Source organism: Podarcis pityusensis, assembly GCF_964106645.2.
Source record: "Podarcis pityusensis genome assembly, chromosome: 12".
NCBI classification, from domain to species: Eukaryota; Metazoa; Chordata; class Lepidosauria; order Squamata; family Lacertidae; genus Podarcis; species Podarcis pityusensis.
Window position 1 is genome coordinate 19,266,532 of NC_138037.1, and position 26,177 is coordinate 19,292,708.

At 40.1% G+C, this 26,177-nt stretch overlaps 1 protein-coding gene across 1 annotated transcript in view; it reads left to right on the forward strand.

Annotated features, from left to right (window-relative positions):
- Positions 1-25,054, forward strand: part of KIF5B (kinesin family member 5B) — a 36,544-nt gene extending 11,490 nt beyond the window's left edge. The window contains exons 6-26 of the mRNA XM_080975332.1: positions 1,255-1,310; positions 1,394-1,481; positions 2,947-3,071; positions 5,812-5,916; positions 6,687-6,832; positions 8,664-8,812; positions 9,738-9,931; positions 10,628-10,696; positions 11,480-11,686; positions 12,624-12,767; positions 13,577-13,765; positions 14,997-15,114; positions 15,530-15,595; positions 15,698-15,803; positions 16,403-16,504; positions 18,139-18,199; positions 18,285-18,356; positions 18,453-18,557; positions 19,440-19,656; positions 20,820-20,971; positions 22,588-25,054. Of these exons, the coding sequence (XP_080831458.1) occupies positions 1,255-1,310; positions 1,394-1,481; positions 2,947-3,071; positions 5,812-5,916; positions 6,687-6,832; positions 8,664-8,812; positions 9,738-9,931; positions 10,628-10,696; positions 11,480-11,686; positions 12,624-12,767; positions 13,577-13,765; positions 14,997-15,114; positions 15,530-15,595; positions 15,698-15,803; positions 16,403-16,504; positions 18,139-18,199; positions 18,285-18,356; positions 18,453-18,557; positions 19,440-19,656; positions 20,820-20,956 (2,456 nt within the window). The 3' untranslated portion in view covers positions 20,957-20,971; positions 22,588-25,054. The remainder of the gene's footprint in view (positions 1-1,254; positions 1,311-1,393; positions 1,482-2,946; positions 3,072-5,811; positions 5,917-6,686; positions 6,833-8,663; positions 8,813-9,737; positions 9,932-10,627; positions 10,697-11,479; positions 11,687-12,623; positions 12,768-13,576; positions 13,766-14,996; positions 15,115-15,529; positions 15,596-15,697; positions 15,804-16,402; positions 16,505-18,138; positions 18,200-18,284; positions 18,357-18,452; positions 18,558-19,439; positions 19,657-20,819; positions 20,972-22,587) is intronic.
- Positions 25,055-26,177: the final 1,123 nt, after the last annotated feature.

The window sequence follows — 26,177 nt, forward strand, 5'->3', positions numbered from 1 at the left end:
GAAAAGATTGCTTGAAGGACTTTTATAGCTTACTGTTGCAACCCTTATGCAGGACACAGTTGCAAGTTTAATAATGTTTATAATGGGTCAGAACTTTTCTAACATTACAGGTGGTTTATGTCTGGTTTAAAAGGTGGTCAGCAGGCAGAAGTGTTCAGAATTATAAATCTCACCCAGGGTTAATAGTTTTTGTTTAGTGCAAGGAATTATCTGTAATTATAATGATATAAATAAAATGCGTTATGTATTAAACTGTGTTAGAGTATTGATGTTGTACAAGCACACACTTGGGTAAAATTATTTTACCATATATACATATATATAACTTTATTTTTGATGATTAACCAGAAAATAGAACTTGGTGTTGTCATAGAAAGCTCAATAATAACAGCTTAAAAGGTTGCAGTAGTGCAAAAGGCGAATTCAGAATGGAAAAGTATTAGAAAGCAGACTATGTGTAAATGACAGATTACAATGCTCTCATAAAAATCCATGATGCAATCATATTTTCAATAGGACAGTTCTGGTCACCTCATGTAAAAAACCAGTGGTGAACTTTGGGCTTTCAAATTTGAGCAATGTCTTGTGCAATACCAAAATTTGGCACCATCCCTCAACCTTCTGTCTTGTGTCATTGTTGGAGCGCCCCCTGTGGCGTGCTCTCAGCTCAGCGCGTACAAACCGATCACACTCCCCTAAATCCGTGTCTGCAGAAAGGCTCATTGTGTGGAATCTATACCTCTATGGAATGTCTGCCTTGAAAGGAAAGACTAAAAACTTCCTGGCTTAGCTGGGGGAGGAGGGGAGCTAAGGAACAACAAAGTCTAGACAGTGATAAAATCCAAGGAGAATGTAAATGGATAAATGTTGTTGCATAACAGTAGAAGTTAAGAATTGCCAAATGGAGCTGGTTGGCAATAGGTTTGTTACAGATAAAAGGAATTATTACTTCATGTGACTCAATTGCCCTATGACATTATTTCCACAATATATAGTGATGACCACTTAGCTTGGTTTAAAACTGGCCTATGCAAATTCATAGGTCAGTCAACAGCTGTTAATGAGGATTGCTAATTGAGACCTCCAGGTTGCAAGGAAGTGCTTGCTGAGTATCATTGCTGAGGAATAATGGGAGATGGCCGTTGTGATCATGCTGTATTTGTGAGCTTTCTGTGGTTAAATAGCAAGTTTTATTTATTTGTTCGTTCTGTAGCTTCTGACGAAGGTAACTCTCAATGCTTTTTTTTCTTTCAGTCTCTAAGACCAATCTTTCTGTGCATGAGGACAAAAACAGAGTACCTTATGTGAAGGTGAGTATAAAGATTACACAAGTATGTTGGCCTCCTTTACAAATCTTGTATATGTTATTTACCTTATGTTCATGTTTTCACAGGGCTGCACTGAACGTTTTGTATGTAGTCCAGATGAAGTTATGGATACTATAGATGAAGGAAAATCAAATAGACATGTAGCAGTTACAAGTAAGTTGTTTACTTTGTAAGAATTTATTTTTTTAAAAAAAAATAAGAGCATCTCATGTTATTCTATTAACAAATTGCCAGTTCTTGTTCTGGGCATATAACTCTATAAAATTGTAAGTACATACAATATCAGTGAACTGGGTATTCAGTTTGCTTCAAAATGGTTCCTTTCCCCCTTGGTGTTCTTCCTTCCGAAGTGTGTTTAGTTCTTGCAATTGCTTGGCAAGGCAGGAAATCCTGTGACTTCAGGGGAAGCTGTAACTCTTCTCTTCCTGTTGGAGCTTCTGTTCACTTCCTGCCTTTGCTCAGAATGCCTACTTGAACCCCTGTCTTCAGGATCCTTTTCACATATCTTTGGCAAGTGCCAATTCTAATTCTTCAATGATTTTCTCTCCTTCAGTGCCTTCATATATTAACATTTTTTTTTAAAAAAAATCTTTAATCCAAACTTTGAGTTTTCCTCCTCCATTTAGTGCTTATTCACTATTTTCCTCTAGACCTCTTTTCTACTCCCCCCAACCCCAGTTGCTATGGCCAACAGAAGGGAACGACTAAATGGGCCAACAGCGAATGGACAAAACCTCTGCAGGCTGTCTGTAATGTAAAGCAGCACTCAGCGATTGCGTCAGCATTGGCCGTGCCTCCACCTGTGGTAGCACTACCAGCCTCCATGGAATATTCAGAGCCCTCAAGTGACCATGGACTGTGACAAAATTCCCCAGCTGATGAGAGGGCTTTATGTTTTCATCAAGCTGCTTGGGGATGGAAGTGTACTGGCAATGATACTCTCAAAATCCAGTCTCCTCAGCTTGCTTATAGGCTCTTTCTTTCCTGGCTGATGATTGCCATTCTATCAATAAATTAAGAGAACTTGGAAAGAGGCTTTTGAGGGGAGGGGTGCCTCTTAGCAGGGAAAGAAGGGGACTTTGACTCTATAGTACTCCTTTTGACCTGTGGCCAGCATCTCAGGTGGCAAGCCCTGTGACTAAAAAATGAGAAGACCTTGCAAGTCAAATGTGGCACCTGGATGGAGAAAATGCTGGTGTGTGCTGGATGTGGACATACATGTTCTACAGTAAATTATCACTGGTTTAATTTTCTGTCTAGAGCAACTATTCTGCCAACAATTGTTGAAAATTCATGGTCCAAGACAGGAAAGAGCTTGGAGCACCTTTGGATACCAGCTTGGAGATAGCAGCTACCTTTCACACTTCTTCTGAAATGAAATAAGCTTAGCCCAGTTCCTTTTTCTACTGTCATAAGGATTAATCAATGTGGGTGTATAAACTGCATAATTTCATGTACTAGGCAGATCACTGCTGACTAATTCCATGTGGACATGTAGTTTGTTGCTATAGGTTTAACAATAGGCTTCTTCCCCTTTGAATATTAAGCACTTGTAATTCACAAACAGGTGAGGTTTGTTGCCAGAATGCATACTTACACAACTCAAATTTCGTTACAGACATGAATGAACATAGCTCTCGAAGCCATAGCATCTTTCTCATTAATGTAAAGCAAGAAAATACTCAAACAGAACAGAAATTGAGTGGAAAGCTTTACCTTGTAGACTTGGCAGGTAGTGAAAAGGTAATAATACATTTATATTTTGAAGCTGATTGAACTGAGTATGTAAATGAAATAAATTGTGTTCCCTGTTTCAATATTTGATCTTACCACATGTCCTAGTCTGCCACTGCTTCTGGAGTAAGGTGGTCTTTTGAATTGGATTCAGGCTAACTTACCGTATTTTTCGCTCCATAGGACGCACTTTTTCCCCGCCAAAAATGAAGGGGAAATGTGTGTGCGTCCTATGGAGCGAATGCAGGCTTTCGCTGAAGCCTGGAGAGCGAGAGGCGTCGGTGCGCACCGACACCTCTCGCTCTTCAGGCTCCAGGAAGCTATCTGCAAGCCTTGCGCACCGGGGGGAGTTCCCCTGGGCACTCAAGGCTTGCGGGCGGCAGCCTGCAGCGCGGAGCACGGGGCGCCCTCCGGAGGACGCCCCGTGCTTCGTGCAGGTGTCTGCAAGCCTTGCGCGCCCGGGGGGAGATCCCCCCTGGGCGCGCACGGCTTGCGGGCGGCAGCCTGCAGCGCGGAGCACGGGGCGCCCTCGGAGGACGCCCCGTGCTTCGCGCAGGTGTCTGCAGCCTGCCGCCCGGCGCGTGGGGCGCCCTGAAGCAGAGCGCCCTTCACGCCGGGCAGACATCGGCCAGCCCCACAAGCTCGGGGGACAACGGGGAGGCGCAGCGCCGCCATCCCACTGTTCCCCGACCTGGTTTTGGGGGGGGAAATAAAGGAAAAAATTTTTTCCTTTATTTTCCCCCCAAAAAAGTAGGTGCGTCCTATGGGACGGAGCGTCCTATGGAACGAAAAATACGGTAGTTCCCTTTGAAATCAACGAGACTCAAGTTCAGCTAACTTAATATTCTTCCAGCTAAAATGTAAATATATTTACATCCCTTTACCAGTTTGTGAAGGCAAGGCATTTTTGCTTGACATCTGGGAAGTATTGTGTTTTCCATCTATTCCTTTTACAACAGATTATTTAGAATTGTGTAATGCCTTGGTAGCTATAATAAATGAACTTCCATTATCAACCATGGAAGTTGAGGAATACAGTGATAAATCCAGAGAATCTATACCAGTGAAAATGCAGAAGGAGCAGTATTGGTGATCTAGTCACATTTACCGTATTTTTCGCTCTATAGGACGCACTTTTTTCCCTTCAAAAATGAAGGGAAAATGTGTGTGCGTCCTATGGAGCGAAGACGCCATAGCCCCGCGACCCTCTCCCGGCTGGAGAGGTGACGCGTGGCTATGGCAGGAGCCTCTACAGCCCCGCGTCACCTCTCCAGCCGGGAGAGCGCGCACGGGGCTAAAGCAGCCCCCCGCGACCCTCTCCCGGCTGGAGAGGTGACGGGCGGCTATTGAGGCTCTTGCCGTAGCCGCCCGTCACCTCTCCAGCCGGGAGAGCGTGCGCGGGGCTAAAGCAGCCCCCCCGTGACCCTCTCCCGGCTGGAGAGGTGACGCGCCATAGCCGCCCGTCACCTCTCCAGCCGGGAGAGCGTGCGCGGGGCTAAAGAAGCACCCCGCGACCCTCTCCCGGCTGGAGAGGTGACGCACGGCTATTGAGGCTCTTGCCATAGCCGCCCGTCACCTCTCCAGCCGGGAGAGCGCGCGCGGGGCTAAAGCAGCCCCCCGTGACCCTCTCCCGGCTGGAGAGGTGACGCGCCATAGCCGCCCGTCACCTCTCCAGCCGGGAGAGCGCGCGCGGGGCTAAAGCAGCCCCCCGTGACCCTCTCCCGGCTGGAGAGGTGATGCGCGGCTATTGAGGCTCCTGCCATAGCCGTGCGTCACCTCTCCAGCCGGGAGAGCGTGCGGGGCTAAAGAAGCCATAGCCCAGCGACCCTCTCCCGGCTGGAGAGGCGACGCACGGCTATGGCAGGAGCCTCTCTGCTGCGCCTTTCCGCTGCTCCCTGAACTGCTCTTTGGGGCTGGTGGTGGGCTTCCCCCCGCCAGCCCCAAAGAGCAGGTCGAAAGGAACCTGAAGCCTGGAGAGCGAGGGGGGTCAGTGCACACCGACCCCTCTCGTTCTCCAGGCTTCCAAGGTAGCCGCCTGAACGCACCTTAAACGGCACCTTGTTTTAGAGCGGGAAAACGAGGGGGAAAGTTCTCCCCCTCTCTGCACAGCGCCTCCTGCCACTTCGCTGAAGGGGCGCTGGGCAGAGAGGGGGAGATTTTTTTTTCTTGTTCTCCCCCCTCTAAAACAAAGTGCGTCCTATTGTCCGGTGCGTCCTATGGTGCGAAAAATACGGTATATTGAACAAGAGAGTGAGTGTAATTGATTGTCATCTTGCAGTTCCTATTTCCCTCTGCAGATTGTTTAGTAGTTGAGCCCTATAGTCATAATAATTTAACAGAGACCTTAGCAGCTGCAGCTATTTCATGTGGAGACTACATATTATATTCTTACATGGGTTCAGTAGTATAAATTAAAATGTCTGCAAGAGTCTGACAATTGCTTTCACTTACAAGAATGCTGGCACTCAGGGATTTTTATTTTTTTTACAATTTCATGAAAATCCATTTATTGTCTTGAACAAATTGCACAAGATTTAAAACCTTATTTAATTCAATCTACTAACTGAGTATAATTTTTATATCATTTGGAATGCATAAAAGCTTGGCAGGGGGAGGAGGTTGAGGGGTTTCAGTGGGAAGGGGGTATGAGGAAAGTCCATTACATAGTGTGGAGGCTTCTTTGAACCAAGGCAGGGGGTTGTAAAATTTATTTGTTTAAACTTTCTTACAACTGCCTACATTATTGCAGGTTAGTAAAACTGGAGCGGAAGGTGCTGTGCTAGATGAAGCTAAGAACATCAACAAGTCTTTATCGGCTCTTGGAAATGTCATTTCTGCTTTAGCTGAAAACAGTGTAAGTGTATTTCTATTCTGAAAACATTTGATGAAATTACTCATCAGGGGATGAGCACAATACATATCTGAAGAAGTTTAGCAGATTAAGTGTTCAGTGATTTTGTAGTTGTCAAATACACAGCAGCATTTATGTGACATGGGCCACATTTGCATGTAATGCTAGGCCATGGTTTAGCACTAAGCAGAAGTGCCTGAATGAGTCTGAGCAGTGTGTCAGACTTGGACACTTCCTCCTCCCCTTTGTTCCTTGAAGAAGGCCATAAGGAGGACTTAGCAAAGTTAAGTTTCACTTTTATGGCATTTGAACCATAGATCCTAGTTTCAAAAGTTATGGTTAGTTTAGCAAGCCAGCCTTTGAACCTATGGTTTGAAGTTGGCTTGAAATGAAACCAGGGTTTGTTTTAAACCAGGACCTCTGGCCTGAATTTAAAACTAAACTAGGACCCTTTAAAAGTGAAGCTAAACTCTGATGTTCCACTTTCACAGGGCTTTGAAGAAAAGTGTGTAAGTTCAGTGTTTGACTCAAGTAGGCTCGTTCACATAGTGCCAAACCATGGTTTAGTATTACGGGCGAATCAACCATATGTATACTGTATTATCCAAAAATATGCTATATAGAAGTTCAGGCTTTCTTGGTTAATGAACATAAAAATATTAGGTACTGCTTTAGCTTTACAAAGCAAAATGCATATGTAGAAGCTTAGTTCATAAAATAGTTCTATAAATCAAGTTAAGGCCATCTTTTTTTTCCTTTTTTCTTTTTTGCAGAATTATGTTCCATATCGTGATAGTAAAATGACCAGAATCCTTCAAGATTCACTAGGTGGCAACTGTAGAACCACAATTGTTATTTGCTGCTCTCCATCATCTTATAATGAATCTGAAACAAAATCTACCCTGTTGTTTGGTCAAAGGTGAGTAATGAGGTTAAAACTAACTTGTAGAGCACAGCCCAAGGTGTGAACCCATGGAAACAAACTGTAGACTTCCCACAAAGTTCTAGTAAGCTGCTGTTCATAATGATTGTCCATGTGCATGCTATATACATGCACACATCAATTTATTTGTATGCTGCCTTTCCATATGCTCAAGGTGGCTTACAGTGTGAAAAAATACATAACTACAAACATAACAAAGGTAGCCATACATAATAAAACATCAAAAAGTGCACAACCAAATTGAACCATTTCCACATAAATAAAAATATCTAAAATAAAGATACAAAAAACAAACATCAGCAACCCATCCCCCACAATCCCCCGCCCCAAATACAACACCCCAGCGCAAGAATCTGTTCAGCAGCCTCAGCTTTTGTAGCTGAAGTTGGGCTCTCCCTCCCAATCCAAGTGTAAAAAGCCAGCAGGTCTTCCACAGCCAATATGCTATTGAAAGCAAGTAATGCTTTGCTTAATATAAGTCACTATAGAGCTCTACAAACGGATTGATGATGTGCTTTCTGGAATATATTATTGGAGATTGATGCATTATTGCCTTGCAGAGTCATTGTTGACGTTGTTTGATTTGCTGAATTGGTGTCTGGACTCATTAATGGTCTGGATGAGTCAACAAACTGATGTTCAGATTGGGACACTTAGTGGACAGTTCCTCTGTTCATATGGGTGAAATGTGTCATGTTCAAGATGGGGTTACGATCTTCTAGAAGGAGCAGATGTGCAGTTTGGGGTACTCTTAGATCCAACACTGTCTTTGCAGGCACAAGTGGCTTCAGTGGCATGGAGTGCCTTCTAATTCTGATCGTCTCTTACTCCTATATTGACAGTGATAGCATGACTTCTGTGCTTTGGTAACCTCCAGGTTAGACTTCTGCAGTTCATTGTTTGTGGAACTGTCCTTAAAGATGGCTTAGAAACTACAGCCAGTGCAAAAAAGGATGTCTGCTAGATTTTTAACTGAAACAAGAAGATGGGAACATATAACACTAGTTCTGGTCTGACTGCATTGGCTGCCAATTTGTTTTCAGGCACAGATCAAAATGCTGGCTTTGACCTTTAACTTAAGCCTTATATAGTTAAAGGGCACTATGTCTATATGGCCACCTCTCTGAATAGGAACCTGCCTGGGCCCTGAGATATCATTTGATGCCTTCTCTGTGTGCTAACTCTAAAGCAGGTCCAGAGGGTGACTATGAAAGAGTGAGTCTTCTCTGTAGTACGGGTAAGAAATAGGCATTCTCTGTTTATGGGTCAGGAATTCCAGGGGGCCTGCTTGGTGTCAAACCTGTCATCATTATGGTACCAGGCAAAAATGTTTTTGCTTCCCCTGGAATTTGGGCAGCACCAATGATAGTATTATTATTTAACTTTTGCTTGATTGTAAATTGCTTCAGAATGTTTTTTGTGGGAAACAATACATAACCCCAAACCTAACCCTAAGTTTATTAGTTGCAGATTAGCTTACTCTTATCTGCAGATAAGTTATAGTTGCAGATAACATTTAAGGTTAATGTTTCGTGCTGTATGACTGCCTTGTGCTTCTGTCTCTGCCTGAATCACATGCAAAATGAACTTGGTGTCTAAATGTGATGTTCTAAGGAAAGAAAGTATAGCAGCTGTATCTGAAATTGTGGGTGCGTGGAATATGGAGGATAGTTTAATTACTTAGAAAAGGTCTTTAGGCTGTAGATCAAAGTTAAAATATTATATACAGAAAAAATTAATTACCTTGTGAGCTGACTAGTAACCCTGTATTCAGTTAGCATGGCAAACATGTACTTTACCTTTATAGAGCCAAAACTATCAAGAACACAGTATGTGTCAATGTAGAACTAACTGCAGAACAATGGAAGAAAAAATATGAAAGGGAAAAGGAGAGAAACAAGACACTTCGCAACACAATACAGTGGCTTGAGAATGAGCTGAATAGATGGCGTAATGGTGAGTTATGTCACAGATCTTCACAACCCGTGTTAGCTATACATTATTATAATGTGTGGCAGTAAATTCCACTTTTGGTCACCGTACAGCAAATTAATCTAAAGTCTTGATCGCAAAGCTGGAAAAATCCCAGACCTGTGGGTACTGGAATACTGCAAGATTTTTTCCCAGCTTAGTGTTGAGGCTAAATGTTCTTGTGACAATTGATCAGTTTAAAGATCCTTTACATTAAGGACCTTTAAGTTCTAATAACTTTGTATTTAAAAAACTGCATTATTTGTGGGGCTACTCTTGAGATTGGAACAGAAGCTGCAGCTGGGGCAGAACATGGTGACTTGGTTGCTTGTGGAGACAAAATAGTGTCAGCATATAACACTTTGGCTTGAGGGGACTGTTTTGGCTTGATTTGCACTGGCTGTCATGTCACTCTGCTACCAGGACAAGTTTAAGGTTCTGGTACTAACATATGTCTCCTGCACATTCCAAACTCCCCAGGAGCCCACTCCACAGTGTGGAGCTATTCTATGGCTGCTCCTGTTCCATAGAATAGCAATTCTGTCAAGGTACAACAGGTGTCCACTATCTGTACTTTCCGGAAACAGCCAAAGATATTTTTGTTACAATAGGCTTAATAGGTTGTTGCCATGAGTATCTATTTTGTATCGTATTAGCTTTGTTTTGAAAGTATCTGCTACTTTTTGCTGTTTTTATTGTACACTGCTTTGATACAATTAGGTAGACTAGTGTTTAATAAAATCATATCTATTGATAATATCACAGCTGCAGTATTCAACCCAGTGGACTCGTATTTTGTGTCCAAATAGCAATTTTCAATGAAATTCTCATGCTATCTGAGGTGACCTAATGTTGACTTAGTTTGCAAAGATATTTCAAACAAGATGCATTTGGTAATTTTGTTTTAAAGGAGAGACTGTGCCTGTTGATGAGCAGTTTGACAAAGAAAAGGCCAACTTGGAAGCATTTGCAGTGGATAAGGATATTACTGTTACTAATGAAACTCCAACTGCTACTATTGGAGTGATTGGCAATTTTACTGATGCTGAAAGGAGAAAGTGTGAGGAAGAAATAGCTAAATTATACAAACAGCTAGATGACAAGGTATGTCTTTAAATTTTAATGTACTTTAAACGAAGAACTGCCATACTTTATCAGAAATCAAATTGTTTCATTAATGTAATTGAGTAGATAGCTATTTTTGTTAAGAGTAAATTGCCAGCCTAAGATCTGAAATTGATAGTGCAATCCTGTATATGTCTACTTAGCAATAAGCCCTATTGAGTTCAGAGGGATTTACTGCCAGGCACTGTATTTAGGATTGTAACCTAACTGTATTTTAGCACTTCGTTGCTAAGCATGATCATGTAGAGAGATCATGAAAATCATGCTAAGGATGCAATAAGTTGGCATAAAAAATTACAGTGGCTAAAAGTTAATGAATTGAAAATAAATTTGTCCTCCTTATGGAAAAGTTTTTACCCTCCCTTATGGAAAAGTTTTTTGGGGTCTTTTGGCCATACCCAATCTTTTGGGCACATACAGTGGCATTCTTGACTCCTGTGGTTTTCTGTTTGTTACAGAACAAAACTTCTGTGCCATATCAGTCAGTTCAGTTTGAAAAGGGGATTTCCATTTGGCATGAGGAGATGCCCAAAGACCTCTTGTGCAGAATTATTCACAAAGTGTTTTGGATCTTGACTGTTCTCTTAAATTTTGTGGCGGGATCAACCCATAACAATCTGTGACACTTTTAATGAATTCTAGAGTGAGCACATTTTTCTTTCTTTAAAAATTCAGGATGAAGAAATTAATCAGCAGAGCCAATTGGTAGAAAAGCTAAAAACACAGATGTTGGATCAGGAAGAGGTGAGTTTTGATCTTCTAGTTAATTCTGCATGTTGCAAGAATACAGAGCAAAAAAAGTGCAATGTATATAAGTGACACTGAATTAATAGTATATAAGTTAGCATTGCTCTTAGGAATAATACTGTTACTGAAGTACAAAAAAGTAACTGCTACACTTCAGAAATCAGGCTGAGATCAGGCTACTGATTTCAAAAGGGCTTCTGTTATTCTGTATAGTGTCTTCAGGGACACCACTGTCAATCACAAAATTGCCTTCCAGGATTTAAAGGAGTAGTCAGTGTCCTTATTGAATTTGGTGTACGCTGCTTAGTTACAGCCTAAAGGAAATGTGGTGTTTCTTACCATATTTATGTGCTTCCTGATCACAAAAGCTTTCTATGTGGCCTGCAATAACAGTTAAGAACACTTATGCAAAAATAAAAAGCACTAAATAGTCACAGCTGTTAATACTCAAGAAATATTATATCCAAATATAATATCCAATAAATCATTAAGAGATTGAGAAGTCTGGGAAAATCTAAAGCTCATCACCTGATGCTGGAAAGACCACACAGGAAAGATGGCCGGGGGTCTAATGATGAAAATGCCGTTCTCTATTTGGTGCAAGGTACCTTTAGAAGGGCCTCAGAAGTTACAGGTAGGTATAGGTGGGGCTCAACAACATTATAAATATCAGAAGCAGCTAATTACATAAAGATTTCTAAATGAGCAAATTGTGATGGTTTTTACAGTCTGGGAAACAACTGCTTTAAAAAACACAACTAACATAACCTTTGTGTGTAGCTTCTAGCATCTACCAGGCGGGACCAAGACAATATGCAAGCTGAACTAAATCGGCTTCAAGCTGAAAATGATGCCTCTAAGGAGGAGGTAAAAGAAGTTCTCCAAGCCCTTGAGGAGCTGGCTGTCAACTATGATCAGAAGTCTCAGGAAGTGGAAGACAAGGCAAAAGAATATGAGATGCTTAGTGAGGAGCTGAATCAGAAATCGGTAAGAAACCACCTTTTTTTGGTTGCCAGTCCAAATGGTTTTACAACTATTAATGAACTGAAACTCTTTTCTCATTGGGCTTTAAAAAAGATAATTACATGCCATATGCTCAATGTTCAAGTTACAATAAAGGATATTCTGACTAAACATCAGGAAGAACTTTCTGACAGTAAAAGCTGCTACACAATGGCTCCCATGACAGGTAGTGGACTCTCCTGCCTTTTTAAACAAAGGTTTGGATGCCCATCTGCCATGGATGATCTAGTTGAGGTTCCTGCATTACAGGGGGTTAGACTATATGACCTTTTGGATTCCTTCCAACTGTACAATTGTAGGATTCTATATTCATACAGCATTATATTCTGACAAGATTTTAACACAATTTGATTAAAAAATTGAAGGTTAACAACTGTAAACAAACATGTACATTTCAAGGTTTGTCATCCTGTCTTGAGATCCCCATGTGGTTGGCTCAATGTAATCGTGTGTAACACAGTGGACTTGCTCTGTCTTGTCTGATTTCCGTTCCCTAGCTGTGCAACACACCATAGTATCTGCATCTACCTAGGGCAGCATCAGGAGTAAGTTAGACTCCAACTTCTATCAGCCCCAGCCAGCATGGCCAGTGGTCAGGGATGTTGGAAGTTGTAGTCCAGCAACATTTAGATGACCACAGATTCCCATTTCTGTCCTAGAAGGTTATTGACATTACTATTATTTATAACACTACACTTTGGAAAGCATGTATTTGTAGAAAAGGCCACTCCTTTTGGTTAAGGATATCCATTCCCCCACCTCAGCTTCTACTGATGTTCTTGAGATTGACAGATATCTTGGCTGTTGCTGGTTATTTAAATTGTTTTCTGGGTAAGTATACACATACTCATATTATTACTGGCATATGTTCTTTATTTGATCCACACTTCTCTCATTCTAGGTAACTTTAGCTAGTATAGATACAGAACTTCAGAAACTTAAAGAAATGACCAATCACCAGAAAAAACGAGCAACAGAAATGATGGCATCTCTTCTAAAAGATCTTGCAGAAATAGGAATTGCTGTGGGAAATAATGATGTGAAGGTAAGTTGAGCTATATTATATTCTCCTGAGATTTTTTTAAAAAATGTTATATAGGTAAATTAAGCATGTGCTTCCTTGTCCTTGTATCTTCTGTACCATTCAAGCATTTAAAACAACCATGACAGTGTGTGTGTGTGCGCGCGTGAGTGAGTGTTGTGGTATCTGGTGCTTAGAATTACAGTATAAAGAATGGCTGTCATGGGCTCCTCTTCCCTAAAATGGTAGTAACCTTGATTAATTTGCAAGCAAATATTTGAAGCAGGGTATTTGGAAAAGATTGGGTGGGTGGGTTGGTTGCTTGCTTGCTTAGTTGTGGCAGCAGCAGTTTCTTTGAACCAGACTCCTCACAGGAACAGATTCCTGGAAGCATATAACTCGACTGCTGAGGGAGCTGCACTGGTTGCTGACTCTGCTTCAGGGTTCATGAACCCTTAAATAATTTGGCCCAAAGTACATTGAGGGTCATTAAAAACCTGATTGGGCACTTCTGGTGATTCTCCACACCCCATAGAGACTAAGCATTTAGTGTGTGGCAGGCCCTGCCCTGTGGAGCTCACTGCCTAGTTTGGCAAGAACTGCTCCTGCCTTTTCTGTTTATATAGACCTTCACAATATGCAAAAATAGTGCACATTTGTTGTGACGGGAGGTGTCATTTTGTCACAATCCTAGTTTAAAGCTGATCTTTATACAGGTAAGTCATCTGGCATGCACATAGATCTATTTGCTGAATAATATATTGAACTGTGAATGTATCACATGATTTTCTACTATTAAAAATGTTTTGAACTAAAAACTTGTTCCTCCTCAGCAACCAGAAGGAACTGGCATGATAGATGAGGAATTCACAGTTGCAAGGCTCTACATCAGTAAAATGAAATCCGAAGTGAAAACTATGGTAAAACGGTGTAAGCAGTTAGAAAGTACACAGACAGAGAGCAATAAGAAAATGGAAGAAAATGAAAAAGAGCTAGCGGCCTGTCAGCTCCGTATCTCACAGGTAAATGAAATGGTTTGGCTCTGCCAGTTAATGTCATTTTTGCTTCTTGATTCCATTCTTAGCTATGTGTTTTATAAGTAAGTAAAAGTGCACTTCTTAAATTATAATCATCACAAGTGGAACCTACAACAAAATGTACTGTTGTGAAGTGCTGTTGTTCAGAAGTCCAGCTGCTCCGTTCCATTCCCCCTTCCCTGTTCCCCTCCAGCAGTCAGTCCTCATGGAGCTATTTTTGAGGTTTTCCTAAACATTTTCTTGTACTTCTGCAAGCCCCAAATCTCCTGATACCTCCTTCTTGTGTGTGAGTTATCCCATTTTAGTTGCCGAAACAATGACTGTCACAGCCTGAACACTGGAAATAATAGGAATTGTTTTTTGCTTGACCAATAAGCATTAGAGTGAACTGGTTAATATAAGCAGTTCACTTTGCTTTCATATATTTTCCACATTGTGCATGACTAATTTGGGCTACAACATTTCAGCAGCTTTTCAGGATGAGTTTTGAAATGTACATCTAGTAACTGGATGCTTTTAGGTACAGTCATACCTTGGGTTGAAGTAGCTTCAAGTTAAGTATTTTCGGGTTGTGCTCCGCGGCGACCCGGAAGTAACGGAGCTGCATGTGCAGACACTCAAAATGACGTCACACTCATGCGCGGAAGCAGCAAAACACGACCTGCGCAGACGCGCAGTTGCGTCTTATGTTTACTTCAGGATGCGAACGGGGCTCCGGAATGGATCCTGTTTGTAGCCAGAGGTACCACTGTACTAGTTTTCCAAAGGTTGCTGATATAGTGGGTCTCATGCTTAGTATACAAAGGCAAGAGCTATATCAGATGCAAACTACTTTCAATACCACTTGGCAACTTCAAAAGGCAGCTAGAAGTCAAATGTGTCAGTAACTGGCTTTCATATTTTGGGCAGTGTATAGGATTTTGCTACCATGTCAGCCCACATCATGTAAAGAACATTTACTCTTGAAGTTTTTTAATATTGAAGCAAGCTAGTTGTACCTTAAATGTTAGTGGAGATAGAGAAATTGATCAAACTTCATTATTTTGGAGAATTAAATGACTGCAGCTTGTGATATGCAGTTCCATATATAGTACTTCAGTATATGCTTCTACAGATATATATCCTAGTCTTGCAATGTAACTGAAGTTCACAAGCTGTTTAAGTTTATTTTCACATGTAGCTTCTATAATTTCAATTCTTGTTTTCACCCTGAAAGCATGAAGCCAAGATTAAGTCACTTACAGAGTACCTTCAGAATGTGGAACAGAAGAAAAGACAGCTTGAAGAGTCTGTGGATTCGCTTAATGATGAGCTAGTCGAACTTCGAGCACAAGGTATTAATTGCTTTACTATATGCTTAATGTTTAAGGAGCATGAACTGTGAACTGGTCTTCAGCAAGCTGTTTGTCTCACACTTCTGTAATATGAGGAAGATACTAAGAAATATGCTGTGTATGTAAGGATTAAATGTACCTGTGAAGTGTTTTGATCACTTACAAAAAGAGTTCCGTAAAAACGTTACATTGCTAAGTTATGCTTGAGAGCTTCCTAGAGGCATCAACTTGGCCATAATTGGAATTGGGATACCTGACAAGATAGGTCACTGGTCTGATCCTGTACAGTTGTTATGTTCTTCTGTAAGGTGCATAATATTTTAGGTGTGGCATGCTATGATCTTGCAACAGTCTGAGGTAGCGAATCCAGTAAATTTGTCTGTGTCCTCTAACTAAATGCTCTTTTCTTCACTAGAAAAAGTTCATGAAATGGAGAAGGAGCATCTAAACAAGGTTCAAACAGCAAATGAAGTCAAGGCAAGTAAACTTCAGATATGTTTTAATCAATAATTCAAAATTAGTTTCTTCAAAAATGCAATCACTTATGATGATGTAACATCAGAATATTTGGTTCTTTAGCAAGCTGTTGAGCAGCAGATTCAAAGTCACCGTGAGACTCATCAGAAGCAGATTAGCAGTCTCAGAGATGAGGTTGAGGCGAAGGAGAAACTAATTACTGAACTGCAAGAGTAAGTTTTGCAACTACTGCACGTGTCTTTGTGGGAGGGCAGAGAACAGCTTTTTTTAAAAAAAAAACTTCTAACGGTGCAGTTCTTACTATGTGTATTCAGAAGTAAATTGAATTCAGATGGACTTTCTCTCAAATAAATGGGGTTAAGATTGCAGCCTAAGTCTTATAAATGTGTTGTTCACTTTCATTTATTTACATAAAAATCCAGCCTGTGTTCAGGCATGCAGTGTACCTCAACAAGAATAGAAATATCCTTATTTTATGTAACTGTAAGCCTTGGTTCATGGCTCATTTTGCACCTTTCTTTCCTAATGAGATGGGAGCTTAATGTTAATGCCAAAAATGTAAAATTCATTCCAGTATTGACATGGTGTTTTTAGAAAGGCTTTATTTTGAGGGTTTCTAAATTTGGCTATCAATTCTAGAATTGTTTGTCAATTCTAATGGTACACTGTGGGTTCCAACAGAATTTTTAATCTGATCCCATCCCAGTCTAATGTGCATGTTTTGGCAACTAATAATATGTCACAAGATTGAAGTGCTGGTTTTGTGGAAATCTCTCACATCATAATTACATGTTTTTTTATTCTGTGTTAGTCAAAATCAGAAGATGATGCTTGAGCAGGAACGACTCAGAATTGAACATGATAAACTGAAAGCTACCGATCAAGATAAAAGCAGGAAACTGCATGAACTAACGTAAGTAAGAACAATAATGTGGGCAATATGGTTGGTCAAATCAAACTTTGATGTGTGGACACAGTGTATTCATGCTGACATACTGTTTTGAGCAGAAAGGTTCCATAATTTTTGCCTATGTAATTTACCTATGAATGAACATTAGCAACTTTTAGAAAGGTATTTTAAAAAATAAAAGCTAATTAGGAAGTCTGATGTATTGCTATAGGAGTTCCCAACGACTGTAATAGCATCTGTTCTCAAAAATCAAGAGCTGTTAGATGCAGATTTAGATCTTAGATCAATATTTACTGAAATGAAATTGGAAGGATAAGTTTTAAATATGGACATGCTTGGATGTTTGAAGCATAGATAGAGGCTATATAAGTTGTATGATGTAAGTATTAATTTAGTTGTTCAAAATGCGTGTACAGGTTTTGTTTTAAAGTGCATTCTAGCAAACCAGAATAATGCAATATCTGTCTTTCAAAATCCCATTAGTCTTAGTATATAGACAGTTTATAGTATACATTTGCAACATTCTGTATTTAGAAGTTCCTTTTCATAGTTTCCCCCTGTCCTGTGTAAAGATAGATGTAATATTGTTCTTGATGAGCTCAGCATTTTAATAAATTATATATAAAGAGTTGGAGGAAGGAAGTGAAAGAGGCACATCTAATATTTACTCTCCACTTCCATGTTTATAAAGTGACCAGGAAGGTTAATTCCATTTCAGCCGCTTTCACATGCTTTGCTCAGCATTTGAAGTTCCACACATCGTTCTTTCTCATTCTCCCAAAACTAAAATAAAAGTTCATTTCCCCAATAACCCTTCATCCTCCTGAGCCAACAGGTTAGTTGGCTTTTAAAAATGTACTCTTTGTTTGAAGCATAATTGGTCAGTTTTGAATCACATTACAGATAATTTTCATCTTACATGTATATCTTACTTACACAATCACAACTTTGCAAAGTTTGGGGGTGAAATAAATAAATAATTGGAGAGCTGAGGAAACACACTCTCCATTTATTTATTCATTCATTCATTCTCTCTCTCTCTCTCTCACACACACACACACACACACACACACTTGCACAAAGCTGTGATTGTAGGTTTATCTGGCTCTTGGAAGGTGGCACAAGGGCTAGATCCCTCCCACCGCTTTCCAAAGATGGGCAAGCACTTCCTAGGCTTTGAGAAGGAGGCGATGTCTCTGGCAAGGCCCTTGTGCCTCTTTCCTGAAGCCAAGCAAGCAGCCCTCCATCGGGGAGGGGGGGTGATTCAAGGGGTTCTGGGCTTTACATGATTTTGCATATACTCGTGTACCCCCAGAACTGAACCCTCACGTAAGATACAAGTTGCCTGTTTCATTGTGCATTGTCAGCACCACATGTTAAAATACAGTGGGTATACTCTGTTCCTCTTTTGGTTGTGGCCTCCAAATTATTGAGACTTACTTCATTCTAGCACTTCTGGGCTTCAGAATGTGGGCAGAGATTGTTTGTCCAATGAAAGTTTTATTTTATAGTTCTGTTTTTAAAAGTGGAAGCAGCTGTCTATGTGTGATGTTTCATGCTTCATAGATGATTTGAACTATTCTACTTTGGGCTAGATACTGGAAGAATCGTAGGTAATACATTTTTGTTCACTTTAGGGTTATGCAAGATAGGCGAGAACAAGCAAGACAAGACTTGAAAGGCTTAGAAGAGACTGTGGTAAGCTAAATCTTCAGAAAGTATCTTTCAGATTCTTGAATTTATCACCTAAAAATGCTACAGTTTGCCATCTTTATGTTCCTAGGCAAAAGAACTTCAGACCCTGCACAATCTTAGGAAACTCTTCGTTCAAGATTTGGCTACCAGAGTTAAGAAGGTAATGCCCAGTTCTTCTTCATTTTAGAAACTCTTGCTATTTTTTGTACTAATTCCATGGGGATCGAAACTCAGATTGCCTGTCTTATCGCCATAGAGTGCAGAGATTGACTCAGATGACACAGGGGGCAGTGCTGCCCAGAAACAGAAGATTTCTTTTCTTGAGAATAATCTTGAACAGCTCACAAAAGTCCACAAACAGGTAAACTGAAATATATTTTTATATCTGATCTATTTCCATGGCTTTATAAAAGCTTATCCATGCTGTACATACTTTGGCTCACACGTTTTATCTCTTAAAGTTGCCACAAGTTGCCCTATTTAAGTAAACGTGCTACTGAGTAAAAATCAAGAACTCTTTGGCCAAATTTAACAACTTTGATTGCCATGCTTTCTTTCATATGACTTGCCAACATCCTACTACATCTAGTCATGCAGTAGAAAAGAAAAGAAGGCTAAAAGAGGTAAAGGTAAAGGACCCCCGACCATTAGGTCCAGTCGTGAATGACTCTGGGGTTTCGGCACTCATGTCGCTTTACTGGCCGAGGCAGCCGACATTTGTCTGCAGACAGTTTTTCCGGGTTATGTGGGCAGCATAACTAAGCCGCTTCTGGCAAAACCAGAGCAGCTCACTGAAATGCTGTTTACGTTCCCGTCAGAGCAGTACCTATTTATCTACTTGCACTTTGACATGCTTTTGAACTGCTAGGTTGGCTGGAGCTGGGACTGAGTAATGGGAGCTCACCCCATCACGGGGATTCGAACCACCGACCTTCCGATCGGCATGCCCTAGGCTCAGTGGTTTAGACCACAGCGCCACTCGCGTGCCTAGAGAATCCCAAAGAAACATTGCAGCAATTAGTTGCACCCATGTCTCTCAATGAGGCTATTATTACCATGGAAAATTTAGGTATTGTTAGCTCTGAGGAAAGATTTTTTTTTATTCTGGATGCTTTACCTTGAATTCTTTGTTAGTTAAAGTGCTGTTCAAAGTAACTATGGAGTGAAAGGATTTGCAAAGGCTTTAATTCCCATAGTCCAGATTTAACATAGCTCTATATGAAACATATATTTCTACCCACAGCTGGTACGTGATAATGCAGATCTTCGCTGTGAGCTTCCGAAACTGGAGAAACGACTTAGAGCTACAGCTGAGCGAGTTAAAGCTTTGGAGTCAGCACTAAAGGAAGCCAAAGAGAATGCATCTCGTGATCGCAAGCGTTACCAACAGGAAGTAGATCGTATTAAGGAAGCTGTGAGGTCAAAGAACATGATCAGAAAGGCACATTCTGCGCAGATTGGTTAGTAGATAAAATGGGAGCATTAACAGTGCTAGTATGACATGAATTCAATTATTGATCCCTTGTTCTTAGGTCACTTAGTGCTACACCTGAATCTTAGAATGGTGGTAGATCACTTGCATATCCATAACTTCTATTGATTTGTCCATTGACCAGATTATCTGAAGTTGTTACTTGTATAGTCTGGAAATTAGGACATTAGTTGCTTGAAGTAGTACAATTTGGGATTTAGATACTTCTGGAGTGCAAGCACATGTTATAGTGAAACTTTCACAAGCTTAATATGTGCAGGTTGTTGATCCTGTTAGTATTGCATACTATAATAAGTTTTGTTATAGCTATGTATATGCATATTCCACCTTTCAGAATAGAAATATTTCTACAGGTAAAATCAAAATACTTTAATCAAATCACTATGGAGTGGTATCAAAAAATAACAAATCAGGATGCTTACTACAGGACATAAAATTTGTAACTTGTATTCTTGCACAGTTATGGAATGGGTATGATAGTTTCAGAATTTCATCACAGTTGGGTGTTTGTTATAGGAGCAAGAAATATTTATAGATCTAGGGTGGAATTCAACATTATTATAAGCGTTCTATCCATGCGGACCTGCAGCTTGCCAGCCAGGTTAATTCCCCCCCTCCTCCCCCAGTGCACTGTTTTGAAGGTTCTTCTGACCCCTCTGAGCCAATTGCAGGGGCACACAGTGGGAGGAGAGGGATGGGAAAGTCCCATTGAGCAAGCAGATAACCTTGCACAGGGCTTCTGCTGAAAGGGCACGTTAGGTGATTCCTGCCCCGATAACCCATTTTTTAAAGAAAACTTGCTTAGAAGGCAGCATAGTAAATATTAGTAACAATAAGAGTTGCAAAATCTTTGGCTCCTTAAAAGAGTTAACGCATTCATTGGCAAAAACTTACACTGATTTGAGTCTGCTTGGTCAGATGTATGAAATAACCACGATGCACAAAAGTTTGTACCATAATAACTTTTTTTTGGTCATTAAGTTACTACAAGACTAAGTTTGCAGCAAAAACAACAAACATGCATATTCCTTTGGAAATAAAATAACAATGAAGTATCAATAAACCAGCACAGCTGAATTGTTTAAAAATTGACTTGGCTTTACCTTTAACATTTGCATTTGTTTCATGCAGCTAAACCTATTCGCCCTGGTCAGCATCCAGCAGCTTCTCCAACTCATCCAAGTGCAATTCGTGGGGGAGGTGCTTTTACTCAAAACAGCCAGCCAGTGGCCCTACGTGGAGGCGGAGCACGGCAGGAGAAGGCATGAATTTACATTATCAAGGTTAGCAGTTAACTTGTCTATTCCATTTAATATCCTGTCTTCAGTTTAAAATGTTTGGCAGTTTCAAGGAAAATAGGGAATACAGTATTGGATAAGAGTCCAGGTCCATATGAGTATTTGTGATTAGGGGCAACTTCAGTTGAACAAGTACGCTGTGTGAAACTACCGTATTTTTTGCTCCATAAGACACACTTTTTTCCTCCTAAAAAGTAAGGGGAAATGTCTGTGTGTTTTATGGAGCCAATTTGTGGTCCCTGCAGCCGAATTGCCCAGGGGCGAAAAGCAGATTGTGCTTTTTCTTCTTCTTTTTTTTTTAGAAAGAGGGATGGGGATGTTGAAGCAAAGCAGCTGAGCAGCTAGTGATAGGGAGGGAGATAAGGCTGTGGGAAAAGGAGGCTGCCGGGGGGGGGAGGTAAAGACAGCAAACTTGCAAGGAGAGTAGACAGGAATGCTAAAACAAGCAATGAGAAGAGAAATTAGAAGAAAAGGAGGAGCAAAAAACTGCTCCAGCTAAGGAAAAGACACGTAAGGCAAACGAGGGAAGGGGGGGTTGAAACGAAGCCACTGAGCAGCTGATCGGAAAGCAATCAGGAGGGAGATAAGGGACGCTAGCTATAAAGGAGGCTGCCTGGGAGAGGGGAGGTAAAAGCGCATGGATCCTCAGGATTTTTGCATTGGGTACCCCAAATTCACCATCAGATCATATAGCATGTCCATGGCTATAGACTGCACCAAAAAAAATCACACATCCACTGTTTAGTGGGGCCGCAGTGGCACAAAAATGTGGTTACAAAGCACGGATCCACATGGATCCTCTGAATTTTTGCATTGGGTCACCCCAAACTCACCGTCAAATCACATATCACGTATGTGGCCACAGCATGAACCACAAAAATCATGCATCCACTGTTTCGTTCAGAATATTATTTTTCTTGTTTTCCTCCTCTAAAAACTAGGTGTGTCTTATGGTCAGGTGCGTCTTATGGAACAAAAAATACGGTGATTAGTTCAGAACCAAGTAGATTCCAGAATAGCTTACCATGTTCCACACATTGTCCCGCCCCACCCCCACCCCCAGCTGAGTTTGCCGTACCACAACTAAATAGTGTTTGCAGTTGCCTGTCTGACCAGGATGGCTTTCGGTAAGTTATAAGGAACGTTGAGGATAAGAGAGGAATACTTTTAATTCAGTATTACTGGGGTAAATCCAGTTCAGCTGCCTCCAAATTAAAGTACATAAACTGAGGAACAGGCTAAAGAAAGACCAGAATTCATGGGTTTTAAGGAAGACAGAGTTGAGATTGGAAGATTAATTGCAAAGAAACCAGGGGAGTAAGATGTAAAGCTAGTGATAAATAGAGTAAGGCGTTAATTAAAAATGATTGCTAAACAAGTTAGCATTTAGAAAAACATTGATACCTTAATTCTGTATTAGGTCTGGTACAGCATCTTCTACTGAAATTGTGGCACAAACTTAAATGGTGACTAGTTTTCAGTGAGTAAATGTAGATGAAAATAATTGTGTAAATCTCACAATTTTTAGAGTAAAATAAAATTGTGAACATTTTGTTCACTTATTTTTCTATGTATGCATAAGTTTCTTTGGCTTTTTCTAGATGCTGAAAGCTACACAGCATGAAGAGGATTGGATATTGCGCAATGAGAGTCATTCCGTGACAGTGACGTCTATCTGTCTCTCCCTGGGGATTGTAGGATTATTTTTTTGAAAATTGTATAAACTTATACTGGTCTGTACAGCTCTCCTCATTCTACAAATTTGGCTAATTGACTCCAAACAAAACTAGGAAAAACTTTCTTCTTGGGAAATTGACGTGTAACTTAAAACGTAGCTCTTTTCATTACCTGATCTGTCTTTCACGTCTTAAATTTAGTCTGCACTGTGCCAAGTTGAATGTATGTTAAGCAACATCTTAGTTAAAATTTCCTAGCTTAATTTATGTATATTTAATGGTCTTAGGGATTGTGGAACAATGTTGAAGTAAAGTTTTAATTTTACCACTTTTAATAACACTACTTGACCCACTCTTGAATTAGAGCAGCACTGTACATTAAGTTTGCCTGGATGGCTGTATAGAGCATAAGACTAAAATTATGTGTACAGTTTGCAATTACTGAGGTGTGCTTATGACGACTGCCCTTAGGCACTGAAGTCTCTCAAAAAAACGTGGATTGAAAATTTTCCTTTTTTGACGAGGCTGCTTAACTGTTTGATTAAATCTGTTATCAGGTTAATGAGTTAATACTGTATAACAAGTAGTAAATGTAAGTTTACATGGAAAGACTTTGGCAATGACTTTTCATCTGTCCTGTTCCTGATTATACCCAGAATAGTGTGATGAGGTGAAAACATTCTGCTTCATCTTGATAAGCCTGTTAATTGGTCACCAGAACTGGATAAATTTGGTTAACTTTTCCAGTGAGAAATCGGGGCACTGTAGAACCCCTTGTATTATCAGTGCATCATATTTCATTCAAACCACAAATTTGACTTTAAGAGAATGAATTGATTGAATAAGTGGAACCAAGTGAATAAAGGGGGGAAAGAAAGTGCATAAAATGGCCAGAAATGTAGGATGGATATGGAAATTGTGCTACACTGAAACTGTACTGTAACTTATTTGTAAATCTAGAGTTCTGTAAATGTGTTTTTCTCTAACAATCCTGTTGGACATCATTATCATCATCATTATTTTTGCAAAGTTTTGAGACCAAGTTTAAAGTTTTGCCCCGCAAAAAGCACTTGAAACGACATGCCACAAAATTCAAAGAACACCTTTGACAGGGAAGTTACTGTTCGATATTGCCCAAAGGCTTTGAAAGGTTTTCTCATTACAGTCACTTGACTGGTAGGAAGTGAAAGAAAATGCTTTCCAAAAGTTGAGAGATTTTGAATAACTGCTTTTCCAGAGTAAGTTGATGCCAGTTTTATATTATACTGAAGTACATTCACAGGCACTTGCCGGGGGGTGGGGGTAGGTTTTCTGTAGAACTTTATGACTATCTTTTGTACAAATTGAAATATTTGTATTAAGACGGAGCCTAGTAATAGAAAAAATTGACTGACAACCCCCCCCCCAATACCTTAAGTTCTTATTAGTGTCTTTTTTAATACATTTATTTTAGAGACAGGGGTTTTCTTTTTCTTTTTTTAATCAGCCAGACCCTTGTTAGTTTGGAATTGTCATAAGATAAACCTCTTTCTTTTGTGCTTGAATTAAACACTCCAAACTGAAAAGATGAAATAAGAGGGGACTTGTATAAAGGGAAAATGGTGGAGAAGGAATCTCTGTTAAGTGCTTGAAGTTGTGTTTTCAGTTGCATTGGCCTATGTCAGTTTCTCAACTATAGCCATACAATTTCAGTCTGGATTTGGTTTACACAGTTCAATCTGGTTTCCTGGCAGTTACTCAAATGAAGCAGGATATTTTCTCATGGCTGTTTACGTTAGTTTCATTCCTGTAAGTAATGTATCACGGGTTTTGGTGCTGACATGGCTGTGTAATTAAACAGTTAAATAAACTGTAACTAGCATGTAGCTCAACATGTACATCCTTTTTATACCTAAGCTTTTTTATTTTAACCTTTTATGAAGTTTACCAAGAACTGCAACTTAAACTTTCAAAAGGACTCCTATGTTCTTTGGCTCTCCTATGGTAGGTTGCATGGACAGGACAATTTTTTGGTTTTGTAAATTTAGAATCTTCAATCTGCAATAGAATTTTAAATGCGTTACTGTTCCAATTTACAGTTCTTGAATTTTTATTCCTCCAGGCTATTTTTTTAAAAATGGCTTAGGACAGGAATTGAATGACATGAAAGAAGACTATTTATTCATGGAGATAAACTAAATTATTTGCATAACATTACTGATTAACTACTTTAAATTAGACCTGAAATGACAAGAGTCTGCCTGTGGCAAGGATCTGCCACTGAATAAACAGTTATGTATTCTCAATGCATGAGAATGCATTTAAGAATAACTGGTTTGGAGAAGATGCCATATAGTTTTAACTACCTGCATGCTGTAAATGTTTTTGTGTTTAAATAAAGAAAATCTTTGAATTTTAGTGAACTTCATTGAGACCTATATAACCTTTTAAGGTCGTAGCCATTGGATGACATTGTTTTTTCTACCTATGTATCTCCATATATTGTACTGAGGTGCTATACTGAGCATGAGCATTTTGGAAGGGGGCTTCATCAGTCAGCTCACAATTTTCCCATTAAAGGCCAGTTTATACACTGTGGGTTTTTCCCCATAGGAAGAAGGACTCAACCTTAGATGTCTGTGTATACCATTTCAACATGGATACACCCCACCCTTGCAAGTTGCCTGGATGATAATGTATTGCATGGGTACTTCATATTGATACATGTATTCTGTTGTGTATGCAGGGATGTCATCCTGAAACTCAGTCCTTGTCCCTTCCATGTGCATGCCCAGATCATGCGTGAACCAGCTGGGGAAGTGAAGTCCTACATTCTTAATCTCATCTTGCCAGTGTAATAATTGCATTTAAATATCCTTTATTTTTATAATTAAAAAGTCAGCCTCAGGCCTGATTAAGACCTTACATGAGTCAGCCTAGATAGCTTTGTCAGAATAGCTTGAAGGGGAGTAATGTAGATTGCTGTAGAAGCAGCGTGCTTTTGGCTGGCTCTGGTGTCCTACTTTTTTACTTTGGAAAGCTGACTTCCACACCAAAAAAAGACTCATGCTTTGTTTGCTAGTCAACCTGTACATTTTAGTGTGTACCCTTCTTCCAACTGTATCCAAATATGTTTAAACCTCATTTCCAGATATTGTGGTAGAACTAATGGCTTACGTCTTAACCAACTGGCTTAGTGAACAGAAATGAATTCATCTAAAAATATTCGCCACTAGGAGGTGCAACAATCACTTCTATTAACAATCTGGAAGTCTTTGAGCTATTGACTGAAAAGCAGGAAGGTGAGGAATGGCAGCATAAATGTTGCTTTCCACTTCAGTGTGAAGAGAAACCAGCCTGAAAACATGCATTTTATAAAGTGCAAATGGTCAGAGATTAGATGCTTCAGGAATCTTTTGGTGTCTTACTCATTTGTGCATCACAAGGACATGTCTGCAATTGTTCTTTGCTCCTTGCAAAGTAAGGTGGGAGGTGATTTTTTGCAATAACTAATAGGATGTTTATCAGATTTGGAG